Consider the following 19,385-nt stretch of genomic DNA (forward strand, 5'->3'; position numbering starts at 1 on the left):
TCTAACAGGCTTATCATTAGGAAACAAAGGCATGTTCTTCTGTCTACTAAAGCTGGGTTTTTGACAGGGTGTGGGAAGGGGTATGGTTCTCTGGGAAGGAAGAGATCATTGTTTCATTCATCCCCATTCTTGATCTTCTGAGAATCAACAATGAGAGAGGAAATAGGACGTTTTCGGAGCAATTTCAGCTCGGAAGCTTCTTTTTTCTTTTGCACGTGGAAATTAGGCTTAGCAATTTTAGTGCATTGCTAGTGATTGTGTAGCAATCTTTTCACATCTGTTTCTGGAAAGTTAACTTTCTGATTGTTTTCTTAGTAGAAAATAGTACAAAGCTTACAGAGCTAAAATACAAGGGTATTTTTTTGCCCCTTAAATTTTTAACCCCCTTCCCCAGTTCAAAAAAAAAAGCGTTTTAAATGGAAACATATCGCTTTTCCAAGGAAATTTTCTGCTGCAAAATAATCGTTTTTTTCGTTCTTTTGTGCTAAGTATTTTAATTATCTTTGAATATGATTCATTTTAACAGATTATTTTAAAAACTTATTGACATTAATTTTCACAAATATTGTCTGAGATAAAAGTTTTGGATTGGCCCGAGCAGCTTATTTTTGTTTTGCACCTAGCTACGACTTCATTTTTGAAGCACTACACACAGTATTTTAATTTAATTATTCTGTTTGAAGTGTAGTATATTTAAAAAGGAGAATTAATATTCATCATGATTTTGATGTCTACTAAAATACGTAATGGCACAATGCACATTACTAGGCAGTTTTTTTTAGGTTGGAAGGGAAGATCAGTAATTAAATACTGTTCTAAATTATTAGGGTTTTGAAATACCTAGAAACTATAGGATAGGTAGTCAAAATTAAGACTTGAAAAGTGTTGAAAAACACACAAAGCCAAGTTTCAGCATTATCTAAGTGTTCCTATGGAGGGTGGAAAGCATGTTTGGGAGGGGGGGGGGGCTTATCCTTTTCTAAAGAGAAATACATTTTCTGTATGAAATAATGATATTTAATGCTGAAGTCAGTGTAGTCATATTGCAGACTACACTGTTTGAATTTTTGCAATGTGTTTCAAGATGTTATTTCTCCTCTTTATTTTTTGGAGAAGGGGGGACTCAGTACTTTTTGAGAAGTGCATCATTGGTCTTGGCTGGGGGGGGGACACCGCGCTGAAAAAGTGCCCTTTTTATAACAAATAGTGCCCCTTTCAAAGACCAGCACCCTGCCCTTTTTTTCCTAGAGTGAACACTTACATTACAAATGGCAATTTGTTGGCACCAGTATTGGTTTTTTGTGCCGTCTCGCTATTTGTCTTCATACTTGGCAGGATAATATTTAAAAATTATATATTGCCTTGAAAATTTGCAAAGAGGAAAAGCATAAATATGTTCCACGAATTCAAAGATATTTTCAGATATTAAAATAATTATAATTAGAAAGAATTTTGAAAAGAAAGCTAAAACAAATAAGAAAAACCAACAAGATCAAATTTTGTCAAGTTTATTGTAAATTTCAAACCAAAGGACTAATAAAAAGCAAACAAAACCCCTACTGTTCAAGAGAAAATGATGTTAATATTGGAATTGTATCATCTCTCAGGAAAGAAATTTCAAGTAGCTTTAAATTAAAAAAATAATAGAAATACCTACAATATGAAAGAATCACACACACAAAAGGGTTTATCCAAAAATGATATGCAACAGATCGAATGTTTTTGAAGATAAAATACTTTTATGCAATTAAATTCTAGGAGGTGTATCACGCATTGTTAACAGTACCACCAACCTGAGTGAATTCAGAAAAAGTAGTTTCAATTTTAGATCATTGAGTCTCACTGAGATCGCTCGGTGGTCTAAGGTTTTGACTTGTAGGAAAGTTGAGCACTAAAATGAGTTCCAGGCTTAGAGACAGTTCAATAGGTTCATTATATTCAATAAGTTACACCCTATAGCCAGGGCTAAGGCAGAAATACACCGCCAGCTCAGTCAATTCCAGCCGAGGACTGCAGTTTTGTGCTTTTTAGCACTCAGTCTGAATATATACCCTGCATTCAATATTTGAGTTGAACAGGGTTCGTACGGGTTATGGAAATCCTGGAAAGTCATGGAAAAAAAAAACAAAATTTCAGACCTGGAAAAGTTATGGAGAATTGAAATTTTCATTGAAAGTCATGGAAATTTATTTCAAGTCATGGAAAAATGTCCTGGACAAAGAGAAAGGAACAGTAGCTAAAGGAGCATTAGAAATCTTGAGTGATTTAACAGTATAGCACATAAACGCTATTAAAAGTGGAAAATAGAACGATTTAAAAATCAAATCTGAATTTTGAAATCTCATTGCATCCACTTCTGTCGCAGCAGCTTGCCATTTTTAGCGATGTGAGTTTATTGCTTGGACATCACTTATTTTGAATTTTCTGTTATTTTCAACACTTCTTATGTTTCATATTCTATAGTAGCAAAATTTCACATTCTTAGATTTGTCACACCCACTCAAAAAAAAAAAGCAATTCAATTGCATGCGAGTTCGATTCCATCACTCGTAAGGATTTCGTTGAATTTATCAGAGGTTTAATTTGTTGAATATTTTAGAAAATAAAGATCTTAAGTCAGGCAATAGACTACAGAAAAAGAGGAATTCTAACGCTCTAAAACAGTAGTGCCCAACATACGGCACTAATCCATGCGACCCACTGCTAGGTTCAATGTCTCGAATTAAATGTGTTTTGGAATTTCTGAACCTATTAATTTATATGCATTTGAAAATATGCAAATTTGTAAACAAAACAAATATACTTTTGAATCAGAAGATTGATTCATTACTGAATGGTTTTTTCAAAAAAGATCTGGTTCAGAAACATGAAAAACTAAGCTATGTGGCTAATTTTTTTAAAACCAAAATGCTGTCAAGTTATGTGGATGATTAAAAGGCACTGTTGACACTAAAAGGTAACTTTTGAAGCAAATTTATTGAAACTTAGTGATGACTCATTCAACCTTTGTCCCATTCAATATCATTCTGCCTGTTTATAAAAAAGAAATGTTAGACATTTAAGCATTATCATATTATTCACTTCACTGCATTTTTATTTTACTTAAATTTATATGATGAAGACAAATAAGAATAGTTTAGTTTTTTAAGTGTGCACTTATTTTTTTTTTCCATTACGAGTAAGTGCTTCAATAAGGTTGTGGCATTCATTTAGACGTTTTGCTAATGCTCATTTCCAAATATTACCAAGTCTGAGATTAAATAGTGCTATTTTCTTCGTGTAACGAGGTCATGAAAATTTTCATTGAAGTTATGAAAAGGTCTTGGAAAAGTCATGGAATTTTTTCATCCAAATAGAGTATGAACCCTGGTTGAACCAACCATTGTTTCGGTCACTCGTCTGGTCATTGCTAATTCTGTATTAGCTACCGGTTTGTTTGGCACTCTAGGTTTCCTTAAGGGTTTTCCACCTCCAGCTCAGTCACTCCTATGCCGGGCTGATGAGTGCTAATAAACACGGAACTGCAGTCCTCGGCTGGAATTTACTGAGCTGGTGGTGTATTTCACGTAAATGCAAATATGCCAAAAAATTGCAAATGTGCATTAAAACGTTAGTTGATTCATTTAATATTAAAGCACAAAGGTATTTATTCGTTATTTGTTGCACTGAATAGGTTTAGCTTTACGCTAAATGGGGAATAATAATAACGATGTCCCTTGGCATCCTGTTCTTCATGTTAAATGAATACAACATCATATTTACAGAAAATACGGAATGTTGTTTAGTGTCATCTATGTCAGAATTTTTATGGCAATTCTCGGACCGATTTAACTTCCAAACTGCAGTCCTCGGCTGGAATTGACTGAGCTGGCGGTGTATTTCATGTAGATGCGTTATGTTTTTTACTAGTATTGATTTTGTATTATGACATTTGTTCCTTCATTTTATGTTTGTTCTTGGTACCTTTTCATAATAATACAATTTTTGTACAAAATTATGAAATGTGGCAACGAAACAATGCTTTCTTTCAAGCATTTTTTGAGAAATTTCAAATATCGGTATTCCCCTATCATGTTTTAAAAGTACCGAATACCAGTATTGAATTTTTGTTCCGGTATTGCAATCCCTAACTGTACTAGTATGAATAATCATGTTTCTTGACTATTTTATAAATTGCATGTGGAGCGAGTGAAATCAAATACTGTTGCTGGATTTCATCCTTTCTTCTTTCGTAACAAGCTTAAAGTATAATTTCTTATTGTTTTTCTTAAAGGAAAAGAATTTAGTTTTTTTGAAAAATTACATATGATTTTCGAAAAAACTACTTAATTTGCATTTTTTTCTCACAAAATTCCTAAAAATAGACAAATTCCAGGATTGACCCCTGGCCTTATTCTCAAAAAATTGTCAAAAAATAAGTTATAAGTAAATGTTTCTGCAGACAAAATACATTAAAAAGTTAGTTTTTGACTGAGACTTTTGAAATTTCGCTAACACTTTAAAAATTTGGCTAATTTACAGGCTAACAATTAGAAATCCTTAACACGGTCCCTGTAAGCGAAAGGTTTCATACTCAAGAAGCAATTCATTAGACATTTTTTTCCCCAAGAAGTGGTTTTCAACATTCTAGTGTTCTCTGTCTGTATTTGAGGTTTATCAAATTGAAAGTCCTTGAATTTCATTTTACCAAGAAGGGGTTCCGTAAAAGCACTTGATTTTCCAATCTGTCATTGAAAAATCTTATAAGTACTTGATTTTTCTGATGGATCCTTGAAAAGTCTTTGAAAATGAATGCTAAACCCTTTTTATGTTTTCCAATCTTTGTGTGATATCTGTAAAATTTACGCAATTCACCTATTTTTTGGGCTGCAGTCCTGCTTTTTTTTTTTTTTTTTTTTTTTGCATTTCTAAGTCTGAATATGTTGACTTCTGCAAAAATCGCTTGATTCTACTCTTTGGACAACATTGATTTTTTGTTTATCATTATTTAGATATTTTTTAGTGTTTTATATTCTGTAATAAAGGACTTACATACTCGTCATTTTGTCATGTTCACTCAAAAATTTACATCGAGTGTTTCTCTTATGTTTGTAATGTTTTAGAAACTAAAATTGTTATGAAAGATGAAGATGCTTAGGATGGGGATGTAATTTTGGTTGAATGAAATTCTCACAAATCATTTTATTTTTTATTTCAATTAAGCAATTTCTTGTTTTGTAACTTTTGGCTGCAGTTGAACACTCATGAATAAGATAAATAAATACCTTTGTGCTGAACAGTAAAGTAAGAAAAAGCAATGTTAAAAAAAGCACAAGTTTTTTTGGTGAAAAAATTATTATTATTATTATTATTTTTGTTTTATTTTAATAGGATTGCCTGTAATCATTCCAAACACTCCAGAACCTGTTTTGTTGGGATCTGCAATTCTTGGAGCCACTGCCGCAAAGCATTATGATTCAGTCTTAGCTGCCATGTCTGCTATAAGTCAACAAGCATTCTCTACAAGCATAGTTACTCCAAGAACAGAAGATAAAGAGTAATTAATTAACTAGTTGAAACAAATGCTGTTAACATAGAGCTAAATCTAGCTCTTTCATTTAAAAATAGTGAAAACAATTTTTTTTTTTTTTTTACCCTGCCTTTCTTGATTTTAGGTTGTTGAGGTTTGAAAAAAAAAAAAAAAACTCCAATATGGTTAGGTTTTGTAAAAAAATGGTTTTTAACAATTTTGATTGAAAACTTTAAGAAGAAAATAGTGTTCACATTGTATTTTAAAACAACTCTTCCTTCTCCCCCCTTAAATCCTGCAGATTGCCTCATCGTGGCAAGGGGGTGTAACTGGGCAGAATGGGCAAAGAACCTCTGGAGTCTTTACTCCTGGCAGGGTCACCCAAGATGTGAAGGCCATTCTATTATGCTCAGCTAAGATCTGTAGGTGAACCCAATCCAAAGTGTGAGGTACCGTGCTGATGGATGAATGGCATCTGGGTTGTATGATGTCATAAACGGTCCTCTCGAGGAACCAGGCGAAACCTCGTTATAAGTAGCCTTGTGCCCACACAGGGAGGCTATGTGGGTGTTGACCTTTTGCTTCCTCCCAGTTCCCTGGTTCTTTTATGGAAATTTATAATCTCTCTACAAATAAAGTAAATAAAAATATAAAAAATGAAGGGTTGGGTTTTTCTGTTGAAAGTACCCAACTAGCCAGTGAAACAATTCCAATGGAGCTGTATCCTGCCCCAGAGGAGGAAACCACCAACCTTGTTACTGGAAGAGGTAACTGTGCAAGCCTGCAACTCACAGACTCTGTAGTAGGGGAGCAGGGAGTACTCACAAAAACACAATTCACAAAGAAAAAATCCAACAACCTTGCTGTTGGAAGAGGTTCAAGTGCAAGCCCCCAACCCACCAACTCAGCAGTAGGGGGACAGGAAGTGCTTGCAAAACCACAAAGCACAAAGGAGACCAGCAACCTTACTGTTGGAAGAGGTGTAGGTGCAAGCCCACAACCCACCCCAGTAAGAAGGCTGACAGTACTTACAAAATCACAAAAGAGAAACAAACGTAGGCAAAATAAGAGGAGGCTAGTAAGAGCAGCAGAGGCTACCAGGGGAACTAATTCTGCTCTGGTACGTCGGGCCAAACAACTTCGGTTAGGGATTCGATTTTCTTCCCCTGCACTGACTACAGTGCCTAACAGAGTTCGAACTCCTTTCCCAGCACCAGCTTCGGTACGTAATAGAGTTCCATCTCCTTACCCTGTACTGGCTGCAGTATCTAATAGAGCTCGAACACCTGTGCCGACTGCAGTACCTAGTAGAGTTCCAACTCCTTTCCCTGTATCAGCTGCAGTACCTAATAGAGTTCCAATTTCTTACCCTGTACTGACTGCAGTACCTAATAGAGTTCCAACTCCTTTCCCTGTATCAGCTGCAGTATCTAATAGAGTTCCAATTTGTTACCCTGTACCGACTGCAGTACCTAATAGAGCTCCAATTCCTTACCCTGTACCAGCTGTAGCACCTAGTAGAGTTCCAATTCCTTCCCCTACACAGGTTGCAGTATCTAATAGAGCGTGGACAGTCCAACCACAGTCCTGTGCCCAAGCAATGAATATGTTAAAGATGTCCATTGTGAGAGATGGCTTTCCATTGGAGAAGTTATCTCAGGATGACATCAAACATATTCAGATGGAAATTTTACGTAGAACTGACATGATTCCCTCATGGGAATTTATGCCAAAAATCCAAAGGTCTGTTCCACATGCAGGTACGCTTCTCGTCCATTGTGACGATGCAGAAACCGCTGACTGGTTAAAAGCAACATTTCATGGCAATGATGAGGTTATTGGTGGCACTGTACTCAAAATCTTGAATGGTAATGAATTACCTAAACCCATCAAGATAGCGTTCAAGACGAAGGATGTCTATACAAAAAATGCAGGGCTGCTGCTGAGGCGTCTGAACCGGCTAAACCCGGAGTTGAAATCCGAAGAGTGGCGGTTCATCCACAAAGTGGAAGAACCATACACTATAAGATGGATCTTCGAGGTTAACTGGGAGGCTGCCGAGGCAATCAAGAGAGCAGACTATGGAGCCTTTACTGGTCTGGATCGGGGAACGTTCAAAATCTTGAATGACCCCAACATCAAGACCAAGGAAGCCCAAGTGGAGCCTTCTACTTCTTCACAGGAGCAGTTTGTAAGCAGAGGACCTCTCCTCCCCCCAGGTAGGTGACTCTAATCAAGACATTGATTTATTGTTACTTGTCAAGCCAGATATTGGTTCGAGTGCTGATGAAATTCTACGGATTGCTTCACCTCTGTTGGAAGAGATGAAGTATGGTCTATCAGAGTATTAGGGAGTAGCATTTGTATCCTTAATCTGGCATTGATAAGCAGAGATTTGTCTGGAGTCAGGCACCAATATAGAAATTTCGGGCCCCCTCCCCCTGCAGAAAATCAGCAGGGCCCCTAACTGCCCACTGGATTGCTCTATTTTCTCCCCCTCCCCTCCCTCAGGATTATTTGGTTTTAACCATGTTGGTTTAATCCAAGTGTTGATTTTTTTAAACCTTGTAGTTTCTTTCAAAAATGTTTTTTTGAAAAATTTTGTTGTTTTCCCCCAAATGTTTTCATAAATTTTACATATTATTGCAAAGAGTAAAATCTCATTAATTCAAAGTAACTGGCAAAGCTTTATATATATACTAGCAAAAATACCCGGCGTTGCCTGGGTCAGTAATAATTGAAAGAAACAATCGCTACTTTCTTTCGTTTTCTGTTTTAACTGAAAGAACTCAAAACACACCGCTTTGATGGGATGTGGAAATTACATGACATTGACTGTTTTCCATCACGACGTTCTTAAACTAAGTTTTTTAGCAATAAATTATAGCCTAAGTTGTTCCCCGATTATGTAGCTATCTATGGTGAAAAAATGGTTAAAATCCCTCCAGTAGTTTTGAGGTTAACCCCGGACATCCGAACAGAGATTATCCCTTTATGTATAAAGATAACAGGGTTGCCACGCACCGGGAAAACCGGGAAAACCTGGAATTGTCAGGGAAAATGAAAATGGCCGAAAATCAGGGAAATGTCAGGGAAAATGAAAAATTGCATATTTCCGATCGTTCTTAGCGCGGCCTGCGGTCTATGACGTCAGAAAAAAAAACTTTCTGCCTTGTCTTTTTCGCCGCCATTCCCTTCCCGCCATTCCCTTCCCATTCGTCGTCGTTTTGTCATTCCCCTCTTTCTTCTTCCCCCTGCAGCTCTTTTTATCAACAACTCTGCCATTGGCACGTGCGCCATAGCAGTCGGCGTGCACCATAGCAATCAGCGGCGGACATGCGCAGAAGGTTTTCTTTTCTTCCTCGTTTGAGCGGGCTCTGTTTAAGCGCTGCTTGTTTACGTCAGCAGTTCTGAAGTTGTTATGATGCACAGCACGTTGTTTTGTCTGGGAGTGCCGACTGAAGTTTTTAATGAGCTGCAATAATCTTTTCATATTTTATATTATTTCTTTAAATTAATTAATGAAATCGTATTGTTCTAAACAATTTTGTTCTGTAAATTTAGTTCATTAGACAATTTTAAACTTAGCAAGTTTCTTTTTTACAGAAGTATCGCTAATCTTTTAGTATTTTGGTAGTGATCTTTTAAGACTTCCAATGCGCTTCTTTCTTTCAAAATAAAAGTAATCCGATTAAAAAAAAAATCTGTACATCAGAGAAGTTTCTGATCAATGCTCAAACTTGAACTTTATGACAGGGTGCCCACAGGAGTGATTATGGCGCAAGTTGCGCCATCAAATTTTTTTTTCGGGGGGGGGGGGATTTTTTAATTATTTATTTTACTTTATTTTTATTCAAATTATTTGCTCATATTATTTTACTTTATTATTTTCATCTGCGCGTGTGTATTTTATTGGGGAGCGAGCACACTTTTTTTTCAAAACAATAATAATTAAAAATAAATAAATAGGTTTAAAAAAATATAAAAAAGAGGGTTAAAAATAAAAAGAGCTCTAAGGCGTTCAGAAATATTGGGGGGGGGGGAGCACCCCTGTTTTATGAGCAACAAACAGGGGAAATATGTGAAGCTAAAAGGTGCATGATTTTTTTACAGGCCAAAGTCTAAAAGCGCTTTGAGTTCAATGGATTGGAGGGGTAGAAAGCAATAATTGAAAAAGTTTAGGTTTCATAAGTTTTTAGTTCAGATTATTTTGGCAATTAACTTTATTTTTGTGATACAGATGTCACAATTGCTAATTCTGCAGTTCTTTCACTTGATGTAAGGCAGTGACTCCTCGCTATTGAAAATTAGATATGCTACATTTACATTAATTGTTTATTACAGTGATTTGCTTCACTTGTGTTAGTACATTAGGGTAGTTCAAAAACACACTTTAAAAAAAAAAGGTTTCTCCTAGAAAACAGGACACCACTCAATGTTTTTAGACTTGTGGATAGTAAAATACTGGAGGAATTTTAACTTCCTATTCCAACTGAAAGAGGGTGCTCGACCCCCTCCCTCAAACTTCATAAGTATGAGGAGGGGGTTAAAAAAATTCATTGAACTGAAAAAACAATGTTACATACTATAATCTACACGAGTTATATGCATATTCATTGCAATAAAATAATTACTTACCCCCCAAAAAAAAGCTGGGGAAATTAAATGTTTCTAAATTTGACTTTTTCTATGCTAGAGCTAATGTTAAATGGAGGGGTCCCTCTTAAAATTTGAGCAAGAAGCTAAAACTTTTACAGCACGATACTATTAGTAAGTCTAAAAAAAATAAGGGGTGTCTTGGACTCGAGCCCAGAGAGAAAAAAAATTGAACCACCCTTAGTACATATTTTTGATTATTTCAGCTTGAGTAAATTAAATTTGGTAGCCATTGTTTGTAAAGTTGGAAAATGAGGTAAGTTTTATCAAAATTTGAGATGTATATATTAATGTTGCAAAATGAAGGTGGAGATTGATAACCTGGAATTTTTCTCAAAACCACCTGGAAAACCTGGAAATGTCAGGGAATTTCATTCTTGAACTTCCGTGGCAACCCTGATAGATATATATATTTTTTAAATCCAGGGCTGTCCAACTGGCGGCCCGCCAGCGCATATTGTGTGGTTCGCCAACTTCTTATTCAACATTTTTTTTTTTCGACATTTATTGGCATGAAGAAGCATCCAATACTACCCTTCTTGGTCAAGCCGGGGTCCCCGAAATTTCCTCATGATCGCCCTTTTATACTTTTTTTTTGTTTTGAGAGAAAAAGGCAGAGGTCAAGCAGTCCTACCCTGCACTCTGGTGCGCAAACGAATTCCTAGAAATAGTATCCTCGCTTTGGCGGAGGGAGACAGGGAGGGAAGAGAGAAACATTTCAGATAAGCAAAACCTGCCTGCAATTGGTTAAAAAAAAGACCCCCCTCAGATTCTACGGCCTTTGTTGATTTTGAAAAAGAAATTGAAAATTTGCTCTCATCGCTTCCATGTTTGGGAGCATATATTTATGCGAAAGTGCTTCTTTGACAATGAACTTTACCAAGAATCGTCACGGGAGCTCTCTGTTCGACAGTTCATTGATAGACCTTCTTCTGCTGGCAATGAAAAACATTGAGGTTGGCATTCCTCCCCTTGTAAAGAAGGCGGATCTGTCTCAATTTTCCCATTAAAATTTAAGCAAATTGTTTTATAATCCTCCTGTTTCATTTTTTTACAATCAATTACCTCTTATACATTAAGTATTATTATTAATTGTTATTGTATAAGCGGTAAGAACTTATTGTTCAAATTTTTCAAACTGCCTGGTGATCAGTGACCGAAATTCTGGCCCGTGTGCTCTTTGCAGTTGGACAGCCCTGTTTTAATCTATGCAGCTTTCCTACTAGGTACATAAATATGCAAGGCAGACCAAATGGAAAAAAAACTCCAAGTAGCTCTTTAATAATTTTTTATTATTATTTTTCAGTCCTTTGTATTTTAAAATAATCCAAAAAGCATATTTCAACCAAAACTTCATATACTACCTAATTTGCTTGATTACTTATGATTTAATGAGATAGATTATGTACCACTGAAGCGATGCATAGTGTATTATTATTATAATTTTTTTTTTGGTTTATTTGGCCATGGGCTCCTGAGAGGCCTCATACGCCTCTCAGGAGCTCCCCCCCCCCGGTCATGGTCTGTGGTTATGTAGATCCGGGCCTGCCTAGAGTTACCATACCATACAGCCACATTTTTACACAGGAAGAGATTCATTCAATTTTCGAACCTCACAATGTCTTGACGCGACTGCCATTCTCCTACTAACTCATGTAGCGACTAGATGTGTCTGATGACTGCTCCACCATGAGCAATTCTAAGTTACATTCCCAACGCAATTCTTCGCCTTGTGCCATTTTTTAACCTGAGAATGGGGTCAATAAGCCGTATAAAAGGAACAAAATGAAAACGGATGACTTATTAAATTCACAACACTCAATGGGTAATATCAATAATTCTCGAATTTCCCACGAGTCCCTACACAAACTGTCGACTCAGAGACATCTGATCCCAGAAATGATACTAAGCTGTCCTTCTGTTGCTCTCAGGCGACAAAATGCACAAACCCCTTTGCCCACCAACCTTTCCGATTCTGCTCGCCATCCCAAGCCGCCAGGACTGAGAGCAAGGTGAGTGCTAGCTCTTCTTTTGAATCTAGTCTCATTTGGAATTATGTTGATAAAATTAATACTCTTGAAACTAAATTAACTAATGACCCAAATTTGATTAAATTTGATGAATTATTTAAGTTTTTAAATAAAGTTCTTTTTGAATATAAATGCAACTTATCAACACTAACTACTGGTGATCTATCAATACTGGTGATCTATTTGATTTAAAATAATTCACTTCACAGGGTTTGTACTGGTCCTGGAAATCCTGGAAAAAAATTAACAAATTTCATACCTGGGAAAGTGATGGAAAATTAATATTTTCATTAAAAGTCATGGAAATTTATTTTAAGTCATGGAAAAATGTCTTGGCAAGTAAGAAAGTAACAATAGCTAAAAGAGCGCTTGAAATGTTGAGTGATTTAGTAATCTTGCATATAAATTGAACGATCCAAAAAACAAATCCGAGTTTGGAATCCAATTTTATCCGCTCTCCTTTTTTTGCAATGTGACGTTTCTACTGGGGCATCACTAATTTTAATTCACCATTATTTTCAGCACTTCTTATATTTCGTATTCTGTAGTAGTTAGTGAACTTGCACGTTCTTGATTTTGCCACGTCTCCTCAATTCAATTGAACCCGAGTTCGTTTCAACTACTTGTAAAAAATTCATAATGAAATTTATCAGTTCATTTTAATATGTTGAAGGCTTTGGAAAATAAATTTTTGTTAGGCAATAGAACATAGAAATAAGGAATTCTAATAAGTGGTGCCCAACATAGAGCTCGCAAAACTGATCCTTGTGACCAGCTGAAATATTTACTGTCAAGTTACATGGATGATTAGATGCTCTATTGATACCAAAGGGCAATGTTTTTATAAAGTCAATTTATTATTAGAAACTTAGTAATGACTCATTCAATTTGTCCCATTCATTACTATTCTGCCCTATTTATTAAACATTTAGACATCAGTCGCTATATTTTTACAGCAGATAGTGAAACAGCATTCACTATATTTTTACTTTACTTGAATTTATATGAGAAAGACAAATAATAATTTATCAGTTTCTGCGGTGCATGCACTGATATTTTTTCAGTCACAAGTAACTGCTCCAATGAGGTAATCGCACTCTTGTAACAGATTTTCTAATGCTCATTTCCAAAAAATGGTAAGTTTGACATTAAATAGTACTATTCTCTTTAAGTAACAAGGTCGCGAAAAATTTTATGAGGTCATGAAAATTTTTTATCCAAATTGAGCATGAACCCTGACTTCAGCTGAAGCATTCCATTAATTTATGCATACAAAACAATGATCTTGTACTTGTTCAATCTAAATTAGATGAGCATAACTCAAAATTTTCAAACATTTTTGAATTGATTGTTAAAACTAAACTCTTCAACCAACTTGAATTCAGTATAATTGAGAAACCTGTTTTTGTGGAAAATGAAACTATTACTGAGTTGTATGATGTTAATTACAACATTTAGTATTTGTAAAAATGAAGTTAAAATTGAGTTGGATAACAATTTAACTGTAATTAATAAAATTGAAACTAAAATCTCATTGGCCAATGAGAAACAAGCAAAATAGAGCAGAAAGAGAAGAAAAAAAAATCTAATGTTAATAGAATCTTATAAAAATCTAATATGCAGAGAGTTTTTGTTAATGAAGACACTAAGACATGAAAATCCTTGTTTTGAGCAAGAACCTGTTAGTGCTCCAGCTGTCTCGAGGGACCCTTATCTGGTTAGTCATTGCAATGATAGGAACAAGGGGCCCTCGGGGGTGATGTTAGTACTCCAGTTGACTTGGATATCTAGGTTGAGACTGACAGTGGAAAGCAGGAAATTCCCCCAATTTAGGTGGACGGTATAAAGGACTTCAACAGTCATTTAAAACTTTATTCTGTTGTTGCTGGTGTAATTGTAACCTGGAAAAATTAAATATGACAAAATTATGTGCACTTTATCCAGTTTTGAAGCACATAAATTGAAAACCTGGCTCGACGAAAACTTCATTGGAAACCATACACTTTGGTTCCACATGAAAAACAAATCTAAGTTGCAATTAGACGTTTACCAGCCAGCACTAATCTTGACTGGTTAAATGATTCTCTCAGAGCTAATGAGTTTTTCCCACAGCATTCTGACTCAACTTCATAAAATTGGTTCCTGTTTATCTCAATGACAATGAAACAAATTCTAAAATTTGGACTCTTGAAAGAAAAGGAAATTTCAAAATTTCTTTTAGAACCTCTCAGGAAAAAAGACTTGATATGAATTTTCACACTATCTTCAGAAAATTTTACTTAAATCCACTTGATTAATATGTGTGTGTTAACTGTCCAAATGTGTAAGACTAAATAGTCTTCCAAAATTGAGGTATATTGGCTCTCCTGAATCGAATAAACTTGTGTTTAAAAACCTTTAACCCACTGTCTCCATAACCGCAACCTGTGAGTTATGCAAAGAATAGATTTTAATTAGTTAAAACTTTTTTTTCTTCCTGATTTTCTGTGGAACATAGTTTTAATTCAGGAGTACCCTCCCCTGACAGCAAGGGTGACCCCCCCCCCTAAATATGAAGACCCTCCAAAAGCAAGAGCCTCTAAAAATGAGAAAAATACCCCTCAAAATGCCCCCTCCCCAAAAAATTGCAATGGTGCAGGCTATGCCATGACCCCTCTAGATGGGCTGTGCACACCTGTTTAATTCATAACCAAGGTGTACTTGGAGCTACCATGTTAAGTAAAGAAAAATTATTGTGTTTACTGAAAAATCTTAATAGGAAGTTAAATTCAGATCAAGTAAAACTTATAAAATCTGCTCCTTTGTCAATACTATGTATTATTTTACTATGTGGTTTATTTTGTATTGCAATCCCTTACCCCTTAACTGGGGAGGTGGGGTCTCACAGACCGCTCAAAAGTTCATCCTATCACCCCTATTTTATTTTCAGTCCGATTGAATGGTTTTTCCCCAATAGCTTTCTATTTTGTGACCTTGAACACCTCCCTTGCTTATCAGGGTGTTTTGGTGAGTACATCTGGTTTAAATTTCATTGTATTCTTTAGAAGCGGTCTGTGATACCGCTCCTCCCCTTCAGTGTTACAATTTTCGGCAGTTGTAGACATTAGAATCGCGTAAATAGGTTCATTTATCTTATACCCGTTATGCGGAAGAAATGCAAAATATTCTAGATGAGGTTGAGAATTGTTTGAAATGTTTGCAAAAGTTATGCAATTATGTTCAAAGGACAATAAAGGCTGAATTATTCATGGAAATAAGACATGAAATACTAGTAGTTAAAGGGCTGTCATAATTTTCTCATAATGTGATAATCAATTTTTTGGTATTAAAATGTCCTGTATATATTAAACAAATAAAATATCATTAATTGATTAGATTTATTTTTATTACGAATAATTAATTATTTATTGCAGCATATGATTTCTCTCAATCTTTAGGCATTTGTTAAATATCCTTCTGAAAAGGTATATTTCAGTTCAAAATTCAAAAATATTTTTTCCCCATGCTAACAAAAGTGCAAAGAATATTTAAGGGAATTTACAGAAATGTATCTTAAATACATCATTTTTAAAAAAAATTGAAAGTAGAGCGATCTCTGAGACCTCACGTCCCCTGTTACGTCTTACTTTTTCACCTCCCCTGTTATGTGTTAAGCAGAAGAAAGAATTTGTTGCATCAACTTCTAATAAGCATATATATATTTTAAATTTTAGATTTCATGATAAAAAATATGGAGCATTTTTGAAGCTGCTAAAATGTCAAATGGAATTGAAGCAAATTATGAAAACATAAGTCTTATTTTATCCATCTTACAAAAACTGTTCATAAAAATGTACAAGGATTGCAATTCAAGGAGCTGTAAAACTTTTCAGAATTAATGTGTATTTTAAATAAATGTAAAATGCACACAAAATTGTGTTTACTTGTTTTATTTGTTCAAGTTGTATTTCAATACATATGGTTAAATCTGTCTGCAATGATACTTTGGGACCTAAAAAAATAGAGAGTTTGATTATTATGCTGACATTTTGCTGGGACCAAAGAATATATATATATAGTTATAACAGGTTTATTGTTATAGACAGTGTTGTTATACACAGGTTTCACTGTAGTTTGTTGAAGCAAAATTTTCATTTATTTACCCATTATTTAATTTTATATCACTTGATGGTTTTATGTCATGCTCTGTAGACTATTTAACAATAATTATCAAAAAGGTTTGCTACTTATACACCATATGTTGCCATTTTTTCAAAATACCCAATTTAGTCTTAATAATGCTCTCGTACTATATTAAATTGAATTAAGCTCTTATCATTGCCAGTAACCAATAAGATACTGTAAAGATGCTATTAAGTATTTAATAATTTTATTTTTTAAAATGAAATTGAAATAAAAATAAATAAAACAGTAAGGTGCCATTCATTAATTACATAAGGATAATTTTGCCAATTGTTTCAGCTAGACTCGTGTGAACTGGAGGTTTGCCAATTTCATATCATTCATAGGCATATGCACATTTTTACATAACCAGGGGTCAGAGTGGTGATTTCAAAAATTTTAGGGCACAATTTTAATAAAATTTTAAAACATTTTTAGGACAACAAATATCAAGTTTTGGTCACCTAAATGTAATTTAAAAGCTTGATTTTGGTAGTGGATAATCAAAAGTTTCAAATTCAATCCTGAAAACTATAATGAAATGTATTCAATCTTTTATTCTTTAACACAGTGACATATTATGAAGTAGAAATATTTTATCTTGAGATTTGAATCTGGATTAATTTAAACAGGCAATTTAAAGGGAAAACCTCTAATGAATTTGACTATATAATAAGTACACAAACATTTTATTACAGAAAAAAACTTTTTTGTCTCCCATTGCTTAAGATTTAATGGATTTTAAAAATATACTCCTAATAAGTTCGTTCAATTTAAGAATGAAAAAAGGGGGGACTTTCTGTAGAAGTAGTACCTACATATTTTTTGAACAGATCAGACAGAAATGAGATAAAATGAAAGTGTAAATGGATCTTTCAATGAACTTGCAATTCTATTACATCTATCTAAATTGCCAACTTCAGATTGAACAGATATAGATTTTAAGAAATAATGTTCAATATTTGAATACTACTCAATCAGTCTATCACATACAGGCCCAAGAGTTAAACCTTCTTTCAACATGTCATTAAAAGACATAATCAGCCAAAACTTCATCACGCAATTCAAATTGCAAGGAATGAAAATCTTCCCTGGTGGCTGGTGGTTACTTAAACCATTGATGGATGTTTAAGGCAAATTTATCTATGTCAAGAAAAAGTTTTTAACTTCCTTGCACATAGCATTATGCGCCAGTTCCAAACAAGTTTTTATGTTAACCAGATTTAGGGAGCAACATCTCAGCTAACATGGCCATTTAGTTTCTGCTGCATTGATAAATTACCACTGGGACCATCCGTAAGACAGTTGCAGCAAATTATTGTTTAAAGCATTATCTTTCATAAATTGTAGAATTAGTTCAAATATTTTTTCAGCAACTGCATGCCCTAAAAGGGGACTTACAATATGAAAGCATTACTTTACCTCTACTTTTGGACCAATAGGATATAAATGTACAGTATAACCTTGATTTTACGATTGTGAAGGAACAGGAAAAAGTTATAGTGTTAAATTGAGGGTCATAGACATTCAATGCAGTCAAATCCAGACCAGTGAAATGTATCCTTAAATTGAGGAAATCGTTGAATGGGGTAGCCTTATACTGCATGTCAAATTGCATCTTTACTTGCCCTGTTGTTTCATCAAAGTGAATTTCAAAGAGGGATGAAAAAACATCTTTAATAAGGAAGGATTTAAAGCAAGATGCAAGTCCAAAATTCGTTATGTACTTTACTTTTTTATCAGATAACGGTACCCAATTTAATGATTTCCTCAATTTAATGATATATTTCACTTGTCCGGATTCGACAATTTGACGCTATTTTATTCAGAATCATCAAAAATATCCCTGTAAATTATAGATAATGCATTTAGAGATGCAAATGTTTTGCTGCATGAGCATGAGACAATACCTGTGAAAATCCTTGATTATCAATATTGAAAGATAATGTACAAACAGTACAAAATGCCTCAAATTCAGCCTTTTCTGCGCGGCACCATGTGCTGTGCTGACCTTGCATCCGTTTCTGTTATTTCCAACCACAAGGAAGAGAATTCCGTTTTCCGTGGTATTTTAATAAAAAAAATCATTATATACTTTTTTGAAGCAAAAATTTAGTGACTAAATTTAAAAATTATGTGTGCCAGAAATAAACTTACTGAACAGAAATACAAAGCAGACTGAGACTCTTAAAGACTGGAAGAACTAGGTTATGCTCAGACCACAACACAAGATAAGCACTATAAAAATACATACTCTTCTCACCTGGAGTAAAACAATACATTTTGTAATATTCAACGCAAAATATATTATAAAACCAATCTTTTCTCATGGAATATTGTGTTTTTTTCGCTGAGTTAAATGGTGTAATGAAATTCTAGAAATGCATCTTGGACGATTTAAAAAAAATGTTAAAAGCGTAGTAACTGACTCACATACTTATTTTTAAAATGTCAATCAGTTACCATGTATTTAATAAATATTTAAAAATCATCCAAAATGTATTTTGGGAGTTCAAATACCCCATTAAATTCAGTTTAAAAAATACATTATTCCAGGGCAAGATATCGTTTGCACAATATATATTTGGCATTTAATGTTGCAAAATACATATTCTTTTGCTTCAAAAAGGTCAATCAGTTACCCGTATAATTGCCCTAAAACAAACAGCTTTATATAGGGCATATGTTTTAGTTAGATGCATCTCATCCCCCTTTTCCCCAGAAAAATGGCAGCAGCAGCATAGATTTTTTTTTTCTTTTTAAAAGAAAATTTCTTAGGGTCTACCAAATTCATTTTATCCTAAAATATTGTCATATTATCATGAAAAGTTTCATTTTTAGGTTGAATTTTATTTTTCTGCGCAAATATGGAATAAAATAATAAACATTTTAGGACAAAACTCAAAATTTTAGGATAACTCAAACCCTTGCATAACTCAAGGTGCTTGAAATATTTTATTTATGTTTAATGGGGGTAGCACATGATTATAGAAATAAATAAAAAGATAGTCGCTAAAATGTTAAACATT

At 34.4% G+C, this 19,385-nt stretch overlaps 1 protein-coding gene across 2 annotated transcripts in view; it reads left to right on the forward strand.

Annotated features, from left to right (window-relative positions):
- Positions 1 to 16,094, forward strand: part of LOC129224043 (FGGY carbohydrate kinase domain-containing protein-like) — a 50,288-nt gene extending 34,194 nt beyond the window's left edge. The window contains exons 14-15 of one of the 2 annotated variants that reach the window (XM_054858442.1): positions 5,371 to 5,536; positions 15,909 to 16,094. In XM_054858442.1, coding sequence (XP_054714417.1) covers positions 5,371 to 5,536; positions 15,909 to 15,987 — 245 coding nt within the window. In that variant the 3' untranslated portion in view covers positions 15,988 to 16,094. Of the gene's footprint in view, positions 1 to 5,370; positions 5,537 to 5,811; positions 7,729 to 15,908 lie in introns of those variants that run through there. The other variant, XM_054858441.1, reaches the window with a different exon arrangement.
- The last annotated feature ends 3,291 nt before the right edge of the window (positions 16,095 to 19,385 follow it).

The sequence above is a fragment of the Uloborus diversus genome, chromosome 6 (assembly GCF_026930045.1).
Source record: "Uloborus diversus isolate 005 chromosome 6, Udiv.v.3.1, whole genome shotgun sequence".
Taxonomy (NCBI): Eukaryota; Metazoa; Arthropoda; class Arachnida; order Araneae; family Uloboridae; genus Uloborus; species Uloborus diversus.